The 21,723-nt window shown below is 38.3% G+C and overlaps 1 protein-coding gene and 1 long non-coding RNA gene across 3 annotated transcripts in view; both read left to right on the forward strand.

The window, feature by feature from the left end:
- TSPAN13 (tetraspanin 13) overlaps nt 1-15,631 on the forward strand; it is a 34,356-nt gene extending 18,725 nt beyond the window's left edge. For both annotated transcript variants that reach the window (XM_061165020.1, XM_061165019.1), the window contains exons 2-6: nt 3,992-4,159; nt 5,119-5,199; nt 5,986-6,099; nt 7,680-7,793; nt 14,577-15,631. In XM_061165020.1, coding sequence (XP_061021003.1) covers nt 3,992-4,159; nt 5,119-5,199; nt 5,986-6,099; nt 7,680-7,793; nt 14,577-14,651 — 552 coding nt within the window. In that variant the 3' untranslated portion in view covers nt 14,652-15,631. The remainder of the gene's footprint in view (nt 1-3,991; nt 4,160-5,118; nt 5,200-5,985; nt 6,100-7,679; nt 7,794-14,576) is intronic.
- A 3,318-nt stretch (nt 15,632-18,949) lies between these two features.
- Nucleotides 18,950-21,723, forward strand: part of LOC133072126 (uncharacterized) — a 130,146-nt gene continuing 127,372 nt past the window's right edge. The window contains exons 1-2 of the long non-coding RNA XR_009696638.1: nt 18,950-19,128; nt 19,835-19,907. This is a non-coding gene — a long non-coding RNA (uncharacterized LOC133072126). The remainder of the gene's footprint in view (nt 19,129-19,834; nt 19,908-21,723) is intronic.

Below are 21,723 nucleotides of genomic sequence, written 5' to 3' on the forward strand. Positions count from 1 at the left end.
CCTTCTGAAGCCCCACGGGAGAACCTGTTACTTGGCTTCTTGCCTCTTCTGTTTTCTGGTGGCGGCCAGCATTCCTTGGCTTGTGGGCTCATCACCCTTTGCCTCTGTCTTTGTATTGCTGTCTCCTCTCTGTGTCTCTCTAATCTCCCTCTGCCACTTTCTTATTTTTTTGGGGGGAGGGGGTTATTTTTTAATTGGAATATTGCTTTGCAATGCTGTGTTGTTTTCTGTCACACAGCAGTGTGAATCAGCCATAGTTATACATATATGCCTCTCTCTTACAAAGACACTTGTTATGATATTTAGACACCACCTAATAATCCAAGATTAGCTTCTCCTTTTTAGACCCTTAACTTAGTGACATCTTTTGCCATACGATATAATATTCATTCTTTTGCTTCATATGGTAGTATTCAGTTGGGGTCATTTTTTTCAGCCTACTATCTGCTACCTTACTGTTTCTTTGCAATCTTTGGCTTATTCCATCATTCTGGATTTGTTTGTTTGTTTGTTTGTTCGTTATTGTTCTATATTCTGGCCCACCTTGTAAAATATCTCTGACATAGCAATGGTCTGTACCATTGCAATTTTTTTCATTCTCTCCTGTGTTGAATTCTAGAATGAAAGCCAGCAAGCTGCAGCCCGTAAGTCACATCCATTCCATTGCTTGTTATTGTGCAACCTGCCAAATAAGAATGATTGCACACTTTTATTTTATTTTTAAAATTTTTTTCTTCTTTATTTTTTAAATTATGAAAGTATGTTAACACATTTACAGGAGACTTGGAAAATACAGAACAATGTTACATATAGTTCTATTATATATTACAGTTTAAGTAGATAAATTAAGATTTTTTAGTTGGAGTTTCAATATCAAACTCTAAAAAACTAATAGAATGAATAGACAGAAAAGTAGAAGGATATAGTAGACTTGAAAAGCTTTATGACCCAATTCAACATAATTAAGATTTTTCACACAACAGCAGCATATAGATTCTATTTTAAGTTGCCATAGACTGTAAGCCAGGAGACACTGGAACATATCCAGGGACATAAAACAAGGTGCAAAGACTTCATGGCCTAAAGGTATTGAGCTCATACAGAGCCTATATTCTCTTATCACTATGTAATTATGTTAGAAATCAATATCAAAAGATGTTTGAAAATAACCTACATGTTTTCAAGTACTATGTGACATTTACCAAGAGAGATCTTTGACTTAGCCCTTGAAAGCCTCAATAAAATTAAGTTTTTACATTTTTAAATGGTTGAAAAAAATCAAGGGAAGTATATTTTGTTCCACATGAAAATTATATGGATTTAAGTTTCAGTATCTAAATGAAGTGTCATTGGAACACAACCCTGCTCTTTCATCTATGTATTATCTGTTGCTGCTTTTGTGTTACGATTGAATAATTATGGCAGAGCCCGTGTGTTTCACAAAGCCAGATGGCAACTCTCTGGCTCTTTACAGAGTAAGCTTGCCAATCTTTGTTTTTGTAGGGGCATCTTTTCTCTGGCTTCTGGTATATAGTGGGCACCAAACATTTGTTGATGAATATTTAACTTGTGGCAAGAATTTCATTAATATCATTAAGGATTTGGAATGATTCCCAAAAGGATTCTTCAAAACTATGGATTAGAAGAATTTTATGTATCATATTATTCATGATTCCAATCTTTTTGGCCCTAAAATTCAAAGAAATACAGAGTAAATGTCCTGCCCCTGAATTTAATTAAATAAACAGGCATCACACCCAGGACTTGAAGCTGGCGAGTGCTGGTTAATTTTACAGAAAACTTGGTTGTGCTGTGATTGCAAGGTGTTTTTTTTTTTTCACACATCCATCTAGATGTTGCTCTGAAGGTATTTTTTAGAGGTGATTAACATTTACACTCAGTTGACTTTCAGTAATTGTGGGCCTCAGGTACGATATGAAATATGAAAGCATTAAGAATAAGAATTGGGTTTCCTAAAGGAGAAGGAATTTGGTCTCAAAATGGCATCATAGAAATCCTGCCAGAATTTCCAGCCTGTCATCCTGCCCTGCACATTGTGGACTTTCTAGCCCCCACAGTTACATAAGCCTGTTCCTTGTAATAAATCTCCTCTATCTCTCTCTCAATATGTATCTTCTTGGTTCTGTTTCTCTGGAGAACGCCGACCGATGCAGCAGGGCAGTCTGATGTGTTGAGCACATGGACCATGTTCAGTGTTCCGTCCCACCATGCGGTGAGGATGCTACGCATCGCCCTCTGCCCCGTGGAGGCGAGGCCCCTCAAGCAGCATCGCCCTCTTCTTCCTTGACACCTCCTCCAGGCTTCTGCCTTTCACACCTCGTGAAATGAAATGTGTTATATTTGGATACAACAAAGTCAGAAATAAGCTCACTTGTGATGGGGCCGAGGACTTTTTGTCCATCCAAGATAGTCTGCAGTTTGAGAAGGCTGCGAATGAGGTGATAAAGGAGACAGATGCAGATGGATCTGCTGAGAAGCAGCAGTTGAGAAAATGAGGAGTGTTTGTGAGACGTTTTTCCTCCTCTTCTCCCTCTGAAAACAAAAGCTCCCTGTGTGTACACAGTGGAGACCACCAGGTCCACGTAACTCCGTAACTTGGTCATGTCGTACTACAGATGGTTGCTTTTGTTCTCAAGTTTTGCTGCTTTATCATAAGTGGATAAAAATACAAACAGCTGCTATATTTAGCCATTTTACTCGTATGTCTACACATCTTAAGAATTTTTATGTACCAAGACATTTAAAATTTGTGTCTAATAAACGACCACATGTATAAAAAGTTATACATTTCAGTAAAGAATCATTTGAATGAGTATTGACTTATTTTGTATTTCAAGACAAGGTTTATTAGGCCTCAAAGTGGTGCTGGAAAGTTTGTTTTACATACTTCTGTTTCTCCCAAGAAGGTATTAAAAACTGTCAAGTTGCTCCAGGAAATGGTTAACTCTTGACTGACTTGAAGATATTGTCTCTTTCCTGTTCCACCCCCATCCCCACCCTTCCCACATACCTACTGAAGCTGTGTCTTCTATCAATTGATTATAATCTTAATATCACATGCTATTTAAGTGTTATTTCAAAGAAGCAGCTGTAACTTTGAGTGATAATAACCGATTGAGGTATGTGTTTTACCTCTTACACTCGACTTTGTTTTATAATACAAATTAAGTGGTTGGGATGTAAAATTATTTCTTCTTACTCAGAATGCCATGTTTAAGTAATGTAGCTAAAATCTCTTAACACTGTTTTTGTCCTAGAAGTTTTAATAGTTTCTCTCTATATTTGAATGCTAATGGAAGAGATAATGGTATCTAAAGCAGTTCATTTTAGCAACAGTTCTGCAAGATATTTTTTTACTGTTCCAACGGTCAAGTTCTGTGATAGGTGTGGGGAATACAGAGAGGTGAAAACATGGGGTCTCTAAGTTGTTCAACAGACTCCTATGAGAGATAAACTTGGAATCAGAGTGTTAATGTGATGAAGAGAATAGAGCCACATTTGAAGAACAGAGATGGCTCAGAGAATTGAGAAATGAATTTGGTTTGTTGGGGACTTAGGAAGACACCCCAGAGAAGTTCACTTGCTCTGGGCTTTGAAGGAAAGATATGTGATTTCCCCATGAGGAAACTAGTATGTCAGACTGAGATGTATTGGTGTCTAGCAGTTTTAAATATGCTATTATTTCAAAAGCTTAAGTAGAAATCATTTAGGTTTAGTAAACCAGATGGCCTCTGAGGCTCCACACTATATAGATGATTGTTTTTTAAAAGCGTGTCTGAGAATTAATACTTGTTAATACTATAATGAGATCACGTGTATTCTAGTATCGTGTGTTAGCAATCATTCGTAAGATATTAAGCAGGTGCCTGAAGGATGTCCTTGATATTAATATATAAGTTGGCACTTTTCCTCTCTCTTTTTCCTGCCCCTTCCCCTCCCCACTCACTGCCCTTTGTGGTGATTTTTGCAGTTGGTTAGCCTGCTTCTGATTGGAATTGCTGCATGGGGCATCGGCTTCGGGCTGATTTCCAGTCTTCGTGTGGTCGGCGTGGTCATCGCTGTTGGCATCTTCTTGTTCCTGATCGCGTTAGTGGGGCTAATTGGAGCTGTGAAACACCATCAGGTGTTGCTTTTTTTTGTATCCTTTTTTACAACTGGGAGTTTTACCCCTATTAGGTTTGTTCTTACCTTGTCAATTACTCTTTTTATAACTCTAACTTAAAATTACCACCAGGAGATGAATTGTCAGACAGCAGCTCCTGGCAAGCATTATGTGTATTTGTTCAACCAACATTAGGAACATTTCTTAGTTAAGTTACTGTATGTTTACGTATGCTCTCTTCTTTTCACATCATGAAGAATGTATTCTGCAAGTTCAGTACTGTCTTATGTGTATGTTGCAAATTCAGCATTACATTTAACTGATACAGTGGCCTCTAGGTCCTTTCCAAGTCTTTAATATTAGGTTGAGAATTTCTCAGTGATTTTTTTAAGACTCGATATTCAGAAAGCTTTCATACATTTATCTATACTTATTTCCTGCTTTTTCTATGTAACAATTTTTATTTTAATCTAAATGAAATTACAGTGGATCAGCTTTTATTTATTTTTAATGTTATTGAAGTATAGTTGATTTAAATCTTGTGTTTAATTTCTGCTGTGTAACACAGTGACTCAGTTATACACATATCGCATGTATTTTTTTCACATTCTTTTCCATTATGGCTTATCACAGGATATCAAATATAGTTCCCTGTACTATATTTGTTTATCCATTCTTATATATATAACAGCTTGCATCTGCTAATCCCAAACTCCAAAGCCATCCCTTTGTACTCCCCTTCCCCTTGGCAGCCACAAGTCTGATCTCTATGACAGAAAGCATTTAAATAATTATGGTAGTTAGTATTTTTCTATGTAATTATACCCACAGTGTTTTAACAAAATAAAAATTACATGTATTCTTTTTGAAGTTTCCCTAAGTGCCATTGTTCTATTTTCTAGGTGGCTTCCTTTTAGTGCATTGCAAAGTTGTCAGTACCTCTGTTTTATGTTATTCTAAATATTTCCAGAAATATACTTAACTTTGATTCTCAGTACATGATTATTCTCTTGCTTGTGTTTATTGTCCAGTTTTCTGTGTCATGTGCTTGTTTAGCTCTGAACCAGGAGCAACAGGTAAGCAAAGACATTTTTTTCTTTCTTTCTGCTTTATTATACCATATAGTATGGGAAAAAGAGGGAGGAGGGAGGAATGATTCGAATATAAAATAATTTCTTCTTGTTCAGAATGCCATTTCCCTCTATATAGCCAAAGTCTCTTGTGGCTGATTGCTTTCATGGGGCTGATTTGAACCCTACATCAGATGTTGCTATTTTTTGCATCCTTGAAGTAGAATTTTGCCCTCACAGGGTCGAAAGTGCTCTTGCTAATGGGTGTTCACCCAGTCTTTCCCTGCCATTTTGCAATGAAACATGTGTTCCAGAATGTTTGCGGTTTCATTCTGGCAATTATTCTTTTCAAGCTTTAGTTTGTTTGAAGAATATGGGTCTCAGTTTTGGGGCAATGGAAAATTTGTCTTGCTACGTTCTGAGAACTAACCCTTTGAACCAAGTGCTTCTTTGAAATTGCACGTGAACATAAATTTTTATTCTTGAGATAGAAATGGTGCCTTCTTTTTGTTGCAGGTTGAGGTATAACCCTTTGAAAAGTTTTGATGGTCTTATAAAGAGTATTTGTTTTAGATACACACAGTATTAACAGCTGCAGGCCCCAGCTTTATACATTTTATGCAGGGGTAGCACATTTTATTTATTTATTGATGGCCACATTGTGTGGCATGTGGGATCTTCCCCAACCAGGGATTAAACATGTACCCCCTGCAGTGGAAGCACAGAGTCTTAACCACAGGACTGCCAGGGAAGTCCCATATTTTAATGTATATATTAAATGTGTTTTTCTAGGGTCAGCTCCTGGAAGTTGGTTGGAACAATACAGCAAGTGCTCGGAATGACATCCAGAGAAATTTAAACTGCTGTGGGTTCCGAAGTTTTAGCCCAAATGACACCTGTCCGGCAGTAAGTACAAAGTATAAAATATTTTTGGAGGTGTATTGCATACAGATGGGCTTCCCTGGTAGCTCAACTGGTAAAGAATCTGCCTGCAATGCAGGAGACCCTGGTTCGATTCCTCGGTTGGGAAGATCCCCTGGAGAAGGGATAGACTACCCACTCCAATATTCTTGGGCTTCTCTGATGGCTCAGCTGGTGAAGAATCTTCTTGCAATGTGGGGGACCTGGGTTCCATCCCTGGGTTGGGAGGATCCCCTGGAGAAGGGAACTGCTACCCACTCCAATATTCTGGCCTGGAGAGTTCCATAAACTGACAATGGGGTCTCAAAGAGTCGGAAATGACTGAGCGACTTTCACGCTAGCACATATAGATAAATAATGGTTAACATGGAAGACATGGACTTTCTGATGCTGAATTGTACTTAAAAAATTTTTTTTATATACCAGTGTTTCATTCTGTGTACACTATTGTATCGATTGTCTGTTCTCAAGTATCCATTCCTGAGGGTCCTGAATATTCCAGGGCCCAGACAGACACCAAAGATGATTTGGGTTCTTTGCCTCTAATTCCTTCCCATTCAGCTCCTCCCAGAACAAGTTGTGAAAGGGAAGTAATAGTAGGTTAGCAAGTAAATATCTTCATTTGGAAGCCTATCCAGGTGGGAGGAGGAGAGTGGTCTGTACTAAATTGGACTTCTCAACCAGCTATACATCCCCCTGGTGGAGGACACATGGAACCATCCTCTTTCTTCTCTCCCTTCCTCCCCATCACAACTTGATGCCCTTTCTGTCTGAAAACTATGCTAGCACTGGACCAATTAGAGCCATCCTGTTGATCATGCCTGACTCCTGACCTTGCAGGTCCGACCCAGTCCTCTATGGGGATAGATGTGCAGCTTGGCTCTCCTGGGTAGTTCAGATGTGTTTATGTTTTAGGGAAACTTCTATTACCCCCTTGCTGAGCCCTGAGCTGGATATCCCCTCAATGAGGCCTCCTTTGTGGGATTATTAGTTTTCTATTGCTGTGTAATGCATTATCACAATTTTAGTGGTTAAAACAACATCCATTTATTACCTTAATTTTCCTAAGTCAGGAATCTGGGCTTGGCTTGACTGGGTTCTATGCTTAGGATCTCATCGGAATGAAGTGTCAGCCAGGGCTGCAGTCTCTTCTGAGGTTTGGGGTCTCCTACGACGCTATCGTGGGGCAAATTCAGCTTCTGGTGGTTGTAGAACTGAAGTTCCATTTTCTTGCTGGTGTCTCAGGTCTTAACTATACAGCCATCTCACAACACAGCTTCGTTTTATGAAGACAGTGACTTATGTAATGCCACATAAACATGGGAGAGAGGGCCCATCATATTCACAAATCCTACCCACTCTCCAGGGGTGATTATTTAGGGATGGGAATCTTGGGAGCCAGCTTAGGATTTTGGACACTGCTAAAGAAGAATGGTCTCCAATTGGATATGGTATTCCAGACACTAATTTTTATGTGGGTGGTTTTTTTTTTTTAAACTTGCTCATTATAAATGTACTTTGCAATACAAGTCCTTTTTTTAAATTTTTTTTTTTTATTGATACAGAGCTGTGTGAAAAGCAGCCACCCATGCTCACCCTGTGCTCCGATAATAGGAAAATATGCAGGAGAGGTTTTGAGATTTGTCGGTGGCATTGGCCTCTTCTTCAGTTTCACAGAGGTATGTGCACATAACTCAGTATCTTCACACCTTTGTCACAGGGACAAACAGGGATTTCTGTTTTCTAAGGCATGGCATTTTGCCTTAGCATGGCACTGAACTTTTGGAACATATCGATGGATGTTTTCATTGAGAACGAATGTTGTAATAGGAGGACCCCTGGCTTGAAATCAGAAGATAGAGCTTGCTTTGTAAGGGCTGAAATGCTTGATCATTAAATTATGTAAAATAAAATAAACAGATGAAATGGAGAGACTAGACTGAGTCATCTCTAGGGTCTCTTCTATTTCTAGAGTTGTACGATAAATTATAATTTTAAATATAATTTTGGCATAGGTAGCACATTCACATTGTTTAATATATCTGTTAATGTGTAGTATACACACATACATTTACATAAAGGTTTACTTTGGAAAATTACCTTCCAACTCCATCCCTCGCTCCCCTTTGTTCCTAGCCTTCTAGAACCTGTAAGTAACCACTGTTTTTAATTTCTTATCTATATAATATTTATATTGTTAGTATATTATATTGACATACGTCTAAGCAAAACCACATACATATTATTTTGGTAATTTTTGAGGAATGCAGAATTCCTCATTATCTTTGTTGAATGCTTGATAACCATGGACATTTTTGATGCATATGAATTGTCAATATGTATTAAAATTAAATTTTTTCTATAATTCATAAATTCTGCCTGCAGTGCTTTATTTCATGGAGATGTTCATATAACTCTGTAAAATGAATACACAAGAATGTTTATTGTTTGTAACAGTGGACCTTTGGGCCAGCTGGTGTTTTCCAATAAGGAGCTGGTTAAATTTGGGTTTACTAGACTAGAGCCAATAGTTAAAAAATGCACTGTGTGCTTAGACACCTGCTTACTAACTATTTGACCTTGGGCAAGTTACTTTATCTTTCTGTGCTTCTGTTTCTTCATCTTTACAAACAGGCATAATAACGGAAAGCCCCTATTTTATAGACTTGTGATACTTAAAGGAGCTAGCATATATATTAATAAAGCTTGCAGTATTTAGAATAATGGCTGATATATGGCAGGTGCTGTGTGGTTAGCTACTGGTTTGTAGACATGAGTAAATTGTACATAGTATGCCCACTTAAAAAAAGATGGTGGGACCCCTATGATTGTTGTGTTAATTGCTCATGTTGCTCTCCTATTTTAAACATATAATAGCATGTATAGAGTAATGCTATTAGGTGAGATTGTGCACATAACTATAGAAATATATGGTAGGCTATTGTAAGAATAAGCATTTATCTTTAAAAGAAAATCAGAAAAATATTAAATGGTTTGTATGTTTGAAGTTCTCTCTGTCATTTAATTTCTTGGATATTTAATTTCCCCTTCAGTATGTCCCTATAATAAGTAATTCCATGGTTAACTTCCATGTATATAATTTTTTATCTATATTCTCTAGCTTTTTTCTTTGAATACACCTCCAGAAGTAAACTATGACACAGTCAGTATGTGGGCATTTTAAAAGAGTTTGATAAATATTGCCAAATGGCCATTTGGGGGAGAATCAAAACCAACTTTTGATTCAAGCACTAATTCTTGATATTTTTATCTTAAAAGATATTTGCCAGTTTAAATAGGTATAAATAGCATTACAATTCTGTTTGCTCTCTTGGAAATGTGCCTAGTGAATTTGAAAATAAGTTCATGTGTTTTTGGATCACTGGCATTTCTTCTTTTGTCAGTTGCCCACCTAATGTCTGTCTTGGTCAAGGCCCTTTGGATCCTCTGTGACTCAGTCTATGCCAAAAAGGGGAAATTTTTTTATAAGATGAGGAGAGTGGGCCACAGGGCCCAGAAAGTGTCTAGAAAGGAGGGCCCAGGGCTGGGGGCTCAGCAGCCACACAGAAGGTTTTCTGCTCTGCTTTTCTTCCCTCCCTTCCCTCCCATCCCCTCTTCCTCTTGTCTGTCACTGTGCTTGGCTTCTTGTCTGCTTGCAATTTCTTGGGCATTGACTTTACTTTTTTTATGACTTTTAAATAAAATTTATAGATGTTACTTTTACACAGTTAGATTTATTGCTTTTACCTATATGGTTGATTTGTATGTTTAGAAAGGCCTTTCTCATTTTGATTATATATGTTAAAAATGATTAAAGCAGACAGTATAGGTGATATGAACAAACTTTAACACTTTGTGGACAGTCTCCTTTCGGAGAACTGCAGAATAAGGCAGAAAGCAAGGAGTTTTATAGGATAAAGAATAAGGAAGAGAATAATGGAAAATATCTGGTTAGCTGGGGCCACAGAGTCAGTCTTGTTTGGGAGGAGAAGGTCTAGAGTTGGCTTGGTCTTTGGGGATTGGCTGGCCGAATATACTGCACTTCCAGTGAAGCGGAGCATTTACAGGGACACAGAAGTTACCCAAGTATTTTTACTCGCTCATGGGGCACCCTGGATAATATTATAGCAGCTTCATCTTGGACCTAGAAGTTTATTTCTCTCTGTACAATTAATATAAAAACACATACATATATCTTAGTTTTATTGGGGTTTAATTGACAAAATTGTAAGGTATTAAAGTGTACATCATGATTATTTGACATATGTGTACATGTTGAAGGTCTTCCCTGTAGCTCAGACGGTAAAAGAATCTGCCTGCAATGCAGGAAACCCGGGTTTGATCCCTGGGACAGAGGAACCTGGTGGGCTACAATCCGTGGAATCACAAAAAGTCAGACACAACTGAGCGACTTAGCACTACTACACTAGACTATACATGTGAAAAGATTCCCCCACCAATTTAATTAACACACCTATTACCTTCCATATTTACCTATGTTTTTTGGTGAGAACATTTAAATTCTACTCTATTAGCAAATTTCAGTTGTACAATGTGGTGTTATCAACTGTAGTCACCATGTTACACATTAGATCTCATTTCAACTGTGTGTGACATGTATTGCATTTATGTATATAATATATACATACATATGTATAAAATGTATAATTAATATAGGCGACACATTATATACATATATGTGTGTGTGTATTTTACATATTTTATTCTAATTCAATTTCTGTTTCCCTTCAAGAATGAAAAGTCCACTCTTAGCTATAATGATCAAAGTGGAGATAAAGACCAAGCTTAGTATTCACTTTTTTAAGGAAGTTTCCCCTGACATCGTTTTCTAATCTAAGCATTTTTTCATTTTACTTTTTCTTAGGAAAGAGCCATCTTCTGGGTTGGTCATGGCATCAATCCAAGAAAATTCATATACCACTTGAAAACAATTCTGTATACATTTCCTATCTTTCCTTTAAAAGAAAATTGGATTTTTGTCATAAAAACTTGAAAATATAGATGGGAAAAAAATTAGCATGACCAATCTGAATATGCTTCATTAGCCAGAGTCAACAATTATCAGAATATTGCCACATGGTTTCTTTTTTATATCTGGGATATATTTTGAGAATTTAGTCCTTTTGAGCAGCTCCATTTTCTTCTCATCAGATCACACTGCCTTCAGCTCTGCATATTTTTTTTTTTTTTGCATATTTTTTTTTAAAGAGGATTGTATATTTAGAGCAGTTTTAAGTTCACGATGATATTGAGAGGAAGGAACAAAGATTTCCAGGACCCCCCTCCCCCCTTCCCACCCATGCACAGTCTTCCCCACTATCACGACTACTCACCAGATGGTGCATTTGTCACACTTAACCTCCCCTGCACATCCTAACTACACAAAGTCCATAACCTCCATCAGGGTTCACTTTTGGCGTTGTACAATCTATGAGCTCAGACAAATATATCCATCATTATGGTATTATACAGAGTACGTTCACTGCCCTAAAAATCCTCTGTGCTCTGTTCATCCCTCCCAGCCCCCACTGTTTTTTAAAATACTAATTATTTAAGAGTATAAACTCATGGGTCTTAGATTTCTCAAGTGTTCTTTCATGGAGTCCTTCTTTGTATTTTATACACCAATTCCTTTTGAAACCTAGCTAGAGATTTTAATAACATTTTATCCAATCTGATATTTTTCTGATGTATACACTCTCAGTTTTTAAATTTTTATTCAGTATTTCACAGAATCAGCAATTCTCTGAACTAGAAGGGATGAATCTAACTAGTTGATGATTTCTTGTCGTAGAAGAAATAGAAAGATTTCATTTTTAACTATTTGTAACACATGAAAATAGCTCAGCCATCAAAGAAACATTGATTTAAAATCAAAAAAAGAAGTTTTAAAAGTTAGTGCATGTGCTTTGTAGAAACTTTTGGAAAATAAAATTGTGAAGCTGAAAGATTGTGTATCCATTACCTAAAGTTACCGACTCAGAAATCATCAACATTAATAATTTAGCATATTACGTTACATCTTTCTACATTTAATAAATATAAAAATAAATAGCAAAGGACACACTTGTTGCACACTCTACATAGACATTTTATAAAACTGTACTTTGGTGACCTACCATGTCGTGGGTATAGGTTCTAGAATCAGCAGAGTTCATGATCAGGTCTAAAGTTACCACTGAAAATCTTTAACTCATGAGCACCTTTGTGATCTAAAAATCCAATATAAATAATTGTCTAACTTGGATCTTTCTGTATTTTGGGCATGACCTTCCTGTCATGCTCTCCTTGGTTGCAAGGAGATAGTGGTTTGGCAGTAGGACAGAAGAGAGGTGGTCTCGTTTTGTCACAGTTGAACTGGAGGAATTAAACTTTGATAGAATATGGCTCCAGGTTATGAGTATTTAATGTGCTCAATGGCTCTGTTTCCCCTAAGAACTGTAACTTGCACCATCAGCTTGTATCCTGGGTTGATAATAAAAGTATTTAACAATCTCAAAACTTCTAACCAGAAGTTCCCTGTGGGCCCGTGTTTCTGAGGCAGGGGCAGGGAAATGATGGTCAGGCAGGTTGAGGGGTGGAGAATTTACTCCTTGGCAGCAGGTGGGAAAGGATTTCCGTCCTGTGATATGAGTGTGGCTGCAATGGCAAATGGAATGTTGTTAGCCTGAGAATGGCCGGTAGCACATCAGATTCTTCTGTCAAGCAACAAACATAATTAGGCGCGTGGACCCCAGATTTGACCCCTGGTTCTAGCGCTCATGACCTGGGGGACTGTTATCTAGTTATTTAACCTCTCCCTGCCTCAGTTCCCTCATTGGTAAAATGAGGATAATGACAATTCCTATCATATGGAGTTTTTGATTGAATGGTGTGAATTTGTGAAGTGTGAAGAACAGAGTTAGAGACAAAGTACTATTTGTATGTTTAAGTAAGTTCCCCCCACCCCTGCCTCGTCATACAGACTCCAAACCAGACTTTCCACTTCCTTAAATTAGCCTTATCTTTCCTTGATTCAGCTCACAAACCAGCAGCCCCTACATCCTTAGATGTTGTAACAATTATATAAACATTGCCAGTCATGAATTTCCTTTTTTTTTTTTCCCCCTCGGCCATGCCTTACAGCTTGAGGGATTTCAGTTCTCCGACTAAGTATTGAACCCAGGCTGTGACAGTGAAATCCAGAATCCTAACCACTAGGCCACCAGGGAGCTCCTCTGCCCGTCACGAGTTTTACAGTAACTCGGGAGTTATTACTGTGGTAAATGGAGAAAATTTTAGATTTGCCACAATTCTCTAGAGGAAGTTTCAACAGCTAATGAGTAGTTATGAAGTCGAACGGACAAAATTTAGATTAAAAGTTGGCCTAGGTCTGAAATATGGAAATATAATTTGCATTGCATTTTGTTCCATTAAATTTTGTCTAAGAATTTTTGAGTAGTTTAAATAAATCAGCTTTGAGGTAGCAGGACCACCAGAATGAACACATTTCTTAATTTAAAAAATAATAGGTTCTATTGGTTATCTCGTTAGTGAACATAGTGTGGGAAATGTCACAATCACTACTTAATTACTTTTCTGAAAGTATGCATCCCCCCCACCTTTGGAGAGGTAGGAATTACATTTTTTATCATCTGTGTTGGGAAATGTATTTATTGCAGGGTTTTTGTTATTGCTTAATTTTCACCGAACTCAGTTTGAATTAGCAAAACATATGATATTTTAGCTGTTAAGACAAGTTAGTGTTTGTATTTGTTTCCTTTTGTGCCCTAATAAGTAATCACACTTGTAGTAGCTTAAGGCAACGCAGATTTACTGTCTTAAACTTCTGGAGGTCAGAAGCTTAAAGTGGAGACTGTTTATGGAAGCTCTAGGAGAGACCTGTTTCCTTGCCTTTTCTATCTTCTAGAGGCTGGCTGCCTGCGCTCCTTGGCTCGATTCCGAATTGACATTTTTCCATCTTCAAAGCTAGCAGCATGGTGTCTTCTGACTGTACTTGCTAATGCCTCTGTTGTCACATTGCCTTTGAGCTGTATCTCTTGGCTCTATCTCTGATTTTTGTCCTTCCTGCTTCCCTCTTTCAAGGACCCTTGTGATTACATCACAGAGTTCACTCTCGTGATCTCTTTATCTCATGAGCTTTAACACAGTCGTGTCTGCAGTGTCCCTGTTACGGTGTAAGATAGCGTGATCACAGGTTCTGAGGATCTGAGGATTATGGTATGGACAAGCTCAGAGCACCATTAGTCAGCCTGCCCTAATGTTCAGTTTTTCTTAGGGCATCTAATTTGGGTTACTCACTACATTTTAAAAAGAAATCTCTTCCTCTTTGAACAAACAATACAAAGTGCTTCAGAGAGTTCAGATTGTTTTATGGATCAACTGAGTAAACACGCACAACTGTTACTTTCTCTTTCATTCTTTTCTTCCTTCTGTTCCAGATCCTGGGTGTTTGGCTGACCTACAGATACAGGAACCAGAAAGACCCTCGTGCTAATCCTAGTGCATTCCTTTGATGAGAAAACAAGGAACATCTTTCATATGCTGATCTTGTACATTTCCTCTAAGTTAAGCTAATTTGCCTGTTTAAGGAAACAGTACCTGAAAAATTACATTATTGACAGTGAAATTATATATTTTTATGTTTCTCTAAATGTTTTTCTTTTTCCATCGCTGAAACAAATCTGAAACTTGTGGTCCCCTCTGAACCTCAGTGGTACCTGTAATCTACTGTTTCTCACAGTGTCTGGCACTGTCTACTGTGGCCTTTCTTAGCAATTTTACCTGCAGAAAAACTTTGTAAGGCACTATTGTGTTCATCATATTGTGACTCTTAATGTACATCTCACTGGAACAATTGTTATGTGGCACTGTGCTGTATAGATAGTTCTCACTGGAAAAAAAGAGTTGAAGTTTATTAAAGCCAGAAAGTATGAGATTATTATAAGTTCAACAAGGGAAATCTAAACTCCCCCGTTTTTTGTCCTTTTAGGAAAGAAGTGATGTGGTGAATATTGTTAATATAAAAGTGATAATTTAGTTCTAATAGTCTTTCTGATCACACTAGTGTAGTCTAGAAATAGTCATGTCTTTAGAAAAGTATGGTTTAGGTTTTGATTTTTACAGGTAAGTGCAAAGGAGAAATGATTTCCTGAATGTCCTCATGTGTAACATTTACCTTCGGCCTTCAAAATGAAATGAGTTTGAGAAATTCAGAAAGTATATCTATATATAATCTTGGTATTCTTTTATAATAATTTGAAGTCCAAAAGATTGCCTTTTTAATAAACAAGTTACTATTAATGCATTGGCCCATGTAGTAAAATGATATTTGATTATCTTACAAATTCTAAATACCCTTCTCATGAAATTTCTCAGTATTGTCACAGCAGCTTGTCAAATCCAAGCAATTTGAATGTGATCTCCCATAATTTGAAATTTAAGTAGTATTGTGGTTCTGTATATTATGTTAAAAAATTAAAGTATGAAAACCTTTCTTCGTCTTTGGATTCTTGAATTAAAAGAAAGGAATGGAAGGGTTGATAAATGAATTAAGTGAAGTGGAATTCTCTTTTTTGCTTTGAGTTCGCTCTGACTGAAGTAGAACTGAGTCACTATTTCAGTCTGTAATCCAACCAGGGAATTAACTTCCAGCACCAGTAGTCATGCCAAAATCTTTTCTTGAAATGTTTCAATGTCTAATATTTTCTCCACGTGAAAATTGTTTTTTTTTAAAAGAGAAGTTGCTTATCTTGGTGGGGGGAAATATAGAAGTTCTTTTCTGTCACTAAAAATTACTAATTTCCTGTCATATTTTGTGTAGTATATGATATTTCATTAGTAATTGTTTTGATGCTTTTAGACCAAGAAAGAGGAGAGATGGCTGACCTATAGAATTTTAGAGCATTTTGTTGGTGGGTACTTATATGCCTCTGACAGACTGGCTCGTCTTTTAAGAAAACTAAATTTTCTTGGTGCAATTTCCATGCTATTGTAGACGAAGAAAAACCATTTTCCCTCTATTCTCCTGAGTTCTTGACTGAGACCCCACTTAACAAATGACAGATAACAAGAGAAACAACAGAAGTTTATTAACATGTATACCTCATGTACATATAGGAAATATCCAGGAAAACAGATTAACTCTTTGAGATGGCTCAAGCCACTGTCTTAATACCATCTTTAGCTGAGGGCAAAAGAAAGGTGTGTGTGTGTGTGTGTATGTGTATGTGTGTGAGGGGGTGGTGGTGGTCAGGAAGCCACTTATGGGAAGTTACCAGGAAAGGCACAGTAAACAAGGATGAGGTTTGTTAGCCGTTTTAAGCCAGTGCCATTGGTAGGAGTTTTTGGTGATTTGGAATCATGCTTCTCTTCCTGGTACAGAGAAGGAGACATATTTACAAATGGAGATTTAAATAGAAGAGTACGTTTCTACTCTTTTTTCAGAGCTTCTCCTGTCGTTTCTCCAAAATAATTGTTTCAAGAAAGGGGACCCCTTCCAGGTCTCGAGAGTCGGACAGTTGTCTAACACTCAGAAGTGAATTGTCCAGGGAGAGACACATGCTGACAAAGCAAGAGACTTTTTTGAGAAGGGTCAGCCGGGTGGAGAGCAGCAGGGTAAGGTGACCCAAGAGGACTCTTCTGCCACGGGGCTCGCTGTCTTGGCTTTTGTGGTGACGCGATTAGTTTCCGGGGTGTCTCTGGCCGATCTTTCTGACTTAGGGTCCTTCCCAGTGGCTCACACAGCACTCAGTCAAGATGGAGTCCAGCGAGGAGGATTCTGGGAGGACATATGGACTCACATCTCCTGTCGCCTTCCAACCTTTCGACCTGGATTCTCCTGGTTGGCGGTGACCTGTTAGTTCCATGTTCCTTATGAGGATCTCCTGTTATAAAATAACTCTTGCAGATGGTTTCTGTGATTGCCTGACCAGGGTGGGCAGTTTCAGCCGGTGATTCCCCTGACATAATCAGCTCACAATAATCTTTATGCCAAAGAGGCACTTTCTGGAGTGACATGTTCTGTTCTCCTTCAATGTCATACAGGGCTCAGGGCAACCCTAAAAACAAGTGCCCACTTGTACCATGAGATTGTGACACATGAAGGAAGCGAGATTTTTGGACTCTGTCTTCCTTTATTTTGTATTTTCCCCATTTGCTTTGTTGCATTTTGAAGTTTCCATGAGGTTCTGGAATCTCCTAATAGAATACTTTTTCTTGGTACAAGTGATTCTATGTGGAAAGGGGCTGTTCCAGAGGAAAGCAACCCATAGCTTTGGTTTGTGCTCTAATTGCATCAGCATTATTTAGGTCAACTCAGTTACAACTCGGGGATTGAGAAGCATCAATCTTTAGGACCACTAACCTCTGAGTCCCAAATGGCTATTGGTGAACCTGCTGAGATTTGGCTGATCCCAGGGTGACAGGAGGGCCGCTGCCTGTGTGCACAGAAATTTTGCCACAAAAACATTTTGTGAATTCAGAGGAGTGTGCATGTCAAATCAGGGTCTGTCTTGAGCGACAACAGACTAAAGACTAAAGACTCTAGAGCTTCCTTCTTCTAGCATTTATTAAAAAAGACAAAAACTTGGCTTTAAAAAATTCTCTCATTCTCTGTATATGTATTTCATTTAGAGAAATGTTTTAGAAAAACGTAATGCTACTACAGATGGAACATTTTGAGGCGATACATTCTAGAAATCTCAGCTCATATAGCTTCAATTCCTCTCAGCTCCTGCGTCATCTGAGCCACTGTGATTTTGGTGTGAAAACCAGTTATACGTGTTCAACCTCAGTAATATGTTGCTGAATGGAACGTTTCAGAGGAAAATGGAACCAGAAGAGTGGCTTTTAGTTCTTCATTTCCTTCAGCCAGAAACAACCTCACACTGTTTTTCTAAATATTTGTTTAGCCCTATTTAAGTTTATTCATCCTTTTGAAAATGCACTGTTTAAACATATGAAACTGTTTCACCATTTACCTGGTAGTGAGAAAGTTAGAATCATGTTTCTACATAGTATTTTCTAGGGGAAAAACACTTTCAGACGTTATGGTTAGGCAAAGAGGAGCATCCCCATGTCAGTTGTTTTATTGGCGATGACAATAAGGGTAAAGACCAAGTTGTCCAGGTTTCTGGATAAGAAAAGGTGGTTTGTCTAAAGCTGTTGGGCCCTTGGTATGTTTGAGGCCCGCAGTTGATATTTACACCAGGCTCTCTATGCCAGGGGCAATTAATTACAAGGTGGGTTTTCAGAGAATGTTTTCTAGATAATTTTAAAGGGTCAGTGCTCTTTGCCCCACGCTTCCACCTGACCCCAGAGGGAGAGGGAGAAAGAGAAAAGAGACCAGACAGAGCTTTTCGTGTTGAAATGTTTCGGGAATGTCACTATCACAGTTATAGTCAATGACAGTTGTAGTCTTTGAAATGACTCTTGAGACTGGGAAAGGGGCAAAGCAGACCCCCCTTCCCCCTCCAAGTGCCAGGCTGCTTCTCCCTGGCCCTCCCCTCTCCTCCCCACCCCCCTCTGCTCCCCTGCTCTCTCTTTCCTCTCCCCTCCCCTCAGGAAACTCAGCTTTTGGAGTTCTTTTGCGGAGGAGGGCTTCAGGGAGTTGCCTCTGAGTTAAAATATATGTCGAAGAATGGACTTTGCCACCACCTGGGGAGTGAAACCACTTTGCTTACTTTGGGGATCTTGCTTTTGACAGGTCGGTGAGGTCACAGCTTGACCAGTGGCCTTTTAGTAAGTCGGGCAGACTTCATCTGGACTTTGAAGTCTGCTCATTGGTGGGGCCCTGGAAAGTTCCGTGTATGCCTTTGAGCTCTCCCTCTTCTCCCCCTCGGCTTCTGTCCTCACCAGGGATTACTAAATATGGGACCTCGGTAGCTGCCTAGGATTACTGAAGGCATCAGACAAGCAGAAACCCAGAGCAGCGTTAGCTGGTCCTAGATGGTCCTTTGAAGAAGACCATAGTTCTAAAACAGGTGTGGTCAGGTATGTTGATCGTCTACATAAATGACTTTTACAGATGCTTTTTGTTACTAATTTTTTTCCAGAATTTGTCCCTGCCCCCTCCCCTGCAAGCTGTGGGGCCTCAGACAAAATTGATTTTAAAAAATTGAAGGTGGTAAAATATACATAGCATAAAATCTATCATTTTAACCCTCAAGTATGTGGTTCGGTATTACTAAGTACATTCACATTGTTGCACAACCGTCACCACCACTCATTTCTAGAATTTTTTTATCTTCCGAAACTGAAACTCTGTTAAATAATAACCCCTCATTCCTCCCTGCCTTCAGCAGCTGGCAGCTTCACCATTCTACTTTGACTCTATGGATTTGACTAATACCTATGCCTCATATTGAAATAGGACAGAATTTGTGGACATTAGCATAATGTCCTCCATATTCATCTATGTTATAGCCTATGTCAAAATTTCCTTCCTTTAAAGGCTACATAATACTCCATTCTGTATGTTTATCACATATTTTGTTTACCCATTTATTCATCGATGGATATTTAGTTTGCTTCCACCTCCAAGGTGTTGTGAACAATGGTGCTATGAATGTGAGTGTAAAGATATCTTTTGGGGTACGTACTCAGAAGTGTACTTATCAGATGTATGATAATTCTGTATTTTTTGAGGAATGGTCATGTGTTTTTCCAAAGTAACTACACCATTTTATATCCCAACTAGGTTACCAACAAATTTATTCAGCTGTTTGAAGTAAGACTCTAGTCTTAAAGCATTCTTCCACTTCTGCCTCCAGGTATGCTTTCACGTAAGGTTATTTAAACACAAAGGAAAGATTGTGAGATGACAGTGAAGGACTTGGTAGAAAGAGCAGGCACACTTAACATTTCCTGTACTTGCGGTTATAGCATAGAAACTCTTAAAAATTATTTTTCACTTGTCTTTTTTGTTTCTCTATGATGTTTATAACTTATTGATGACAATATAGTGCATTTTGTGTTAGTGAACTAAGTAATCTTTAGATTTGGAGGTGGTGTTTAAATAATGTTGCCATAGGCATCTTCACAGAACAGTTTCTCTTGAATGATTTCATTGGGACAAATTCTTGAAAGTAGAGGAAACTGGGTCAAAGTTGATCAATTTTTTAAAATGACTATTGCTCTGTCACTTTTCTTTGGGAGACTTATTTTCCTTGCAACCTTAACGTTAGACTTCTTAGAGATGTATTTATATTTTATAAATTATATGGGTTGCTAAAATAACATTCAATACATTTTAAGGGCTTAATATTTCATATCAGTGCATCTGAAAAAAAAAAACACTTACATTGTATAATAAGGGAAACCTGAATAGCTTAGAAGTTGTTACTCAAAATGTTTGTTTATTCAAAATGGAACATTTTACCTTTTTAAACACAGTAGGTTACCTACTTACAAGAAGGGCACCCAATCCCTCTGGTGACAGTTTTGTTAAGGATTTAAATCATCAGCATAGGCTTAGAACAGATTAGTTCAGAGCTCTTTGACAGTACTGTGTGAGAGAAAGTATTTTAGAAAGTATTAACTGGGAAAGTTACTAATGCCAAAGGACCTACTCAGAAGGGCTCTATCCAAAGAAACGAAAAGTTAATTAAGACAAGCAATAGATAATCAATATACAAAGCATGGTACAGACCACCACAACCATTTGGGGGCTAAGGAAGGCAGTGGAGGTTGGATGATAAAGGAATTTTGTATAATAATGAATGTGAGATTAAATATGTATTGAAGTCATTAATGGGCTTTCCAGGTGGCTCAGTGGTAAAGAATATGCCTGCCAAAGCAGGGCATGCCGGTTCGATCTCTGCATCCCTGGGCCCTGAAGATCCCCAGGAGAAGGAAATGGCAACCGACTCTAGTGTTCTTGCTTGGGAAATCCCATGGACAGAGGAGCCTGGCAGGCTGCAGTCCATGGGGTCGCAAAGAGTTGGACATAATTGAGCACACATGCACTGTGTATATTAGTGATACTTAGTATTAATTAGTAAGTACATAGGAATACATATTGCTAATTTTTGTCTTTTCATTGTGTTCATTGGAAAAGGCCCTAATGCTGGGAAGGATTGAGGGCAAAAGGAGAAGGGGGTGACCGGATGAGATGGTTGGATGGCATCACTGACTCAATGGACATGAGTTTGAGCAAACTCTGGGAGATGTTGAAGGACAGGGAAGCCTGGTATGCTGCAGTTCATGGTGTTGCAAAGAGTTGGACACAACTGAGTGACTGAACAACACAACAGTTTTTGTCCAGCAGAATACAGAGTTAAATATAGGTAAAGCTGCTGTCCTATTTTCTGGTGCCACCTTCTCCCTTAACCGTCCAAAGAGAGATAGTGACCTCTGATCTTCACCCCATAGAGGTGATGTCACTGCCCTTGGCTCTTACTGAATTTCAGGCCAGTACTATAAAATCTTAAGAAACCAAATACAGTGTGAGGCTGAATTCTCAGGATGTGGTTGGAGTGTGTTCAAGGATACAGATGTTTTCTGAACGACCTTTTCACAAAATTAGCCTTCTGAAGGAGAAAGCTACCTGTCAGAGGCTTTCTCTGAGAGCAAAGTCTAACTAAAAAT

The sequence above is a fragment of the Dama dama genome, chromosome 18 (assembly GCF_033118175.1).
Source record: "Dama dama isolate Ldn47 chromosome 18, ASM3311817v1, whole genome shotgun sequence".
Taxonomy (NCBI): Eukaryota; Metazoa; Chordata; class Mammalia; order Artiodactyla; family Cervidae; genus Dama; species Dama dama.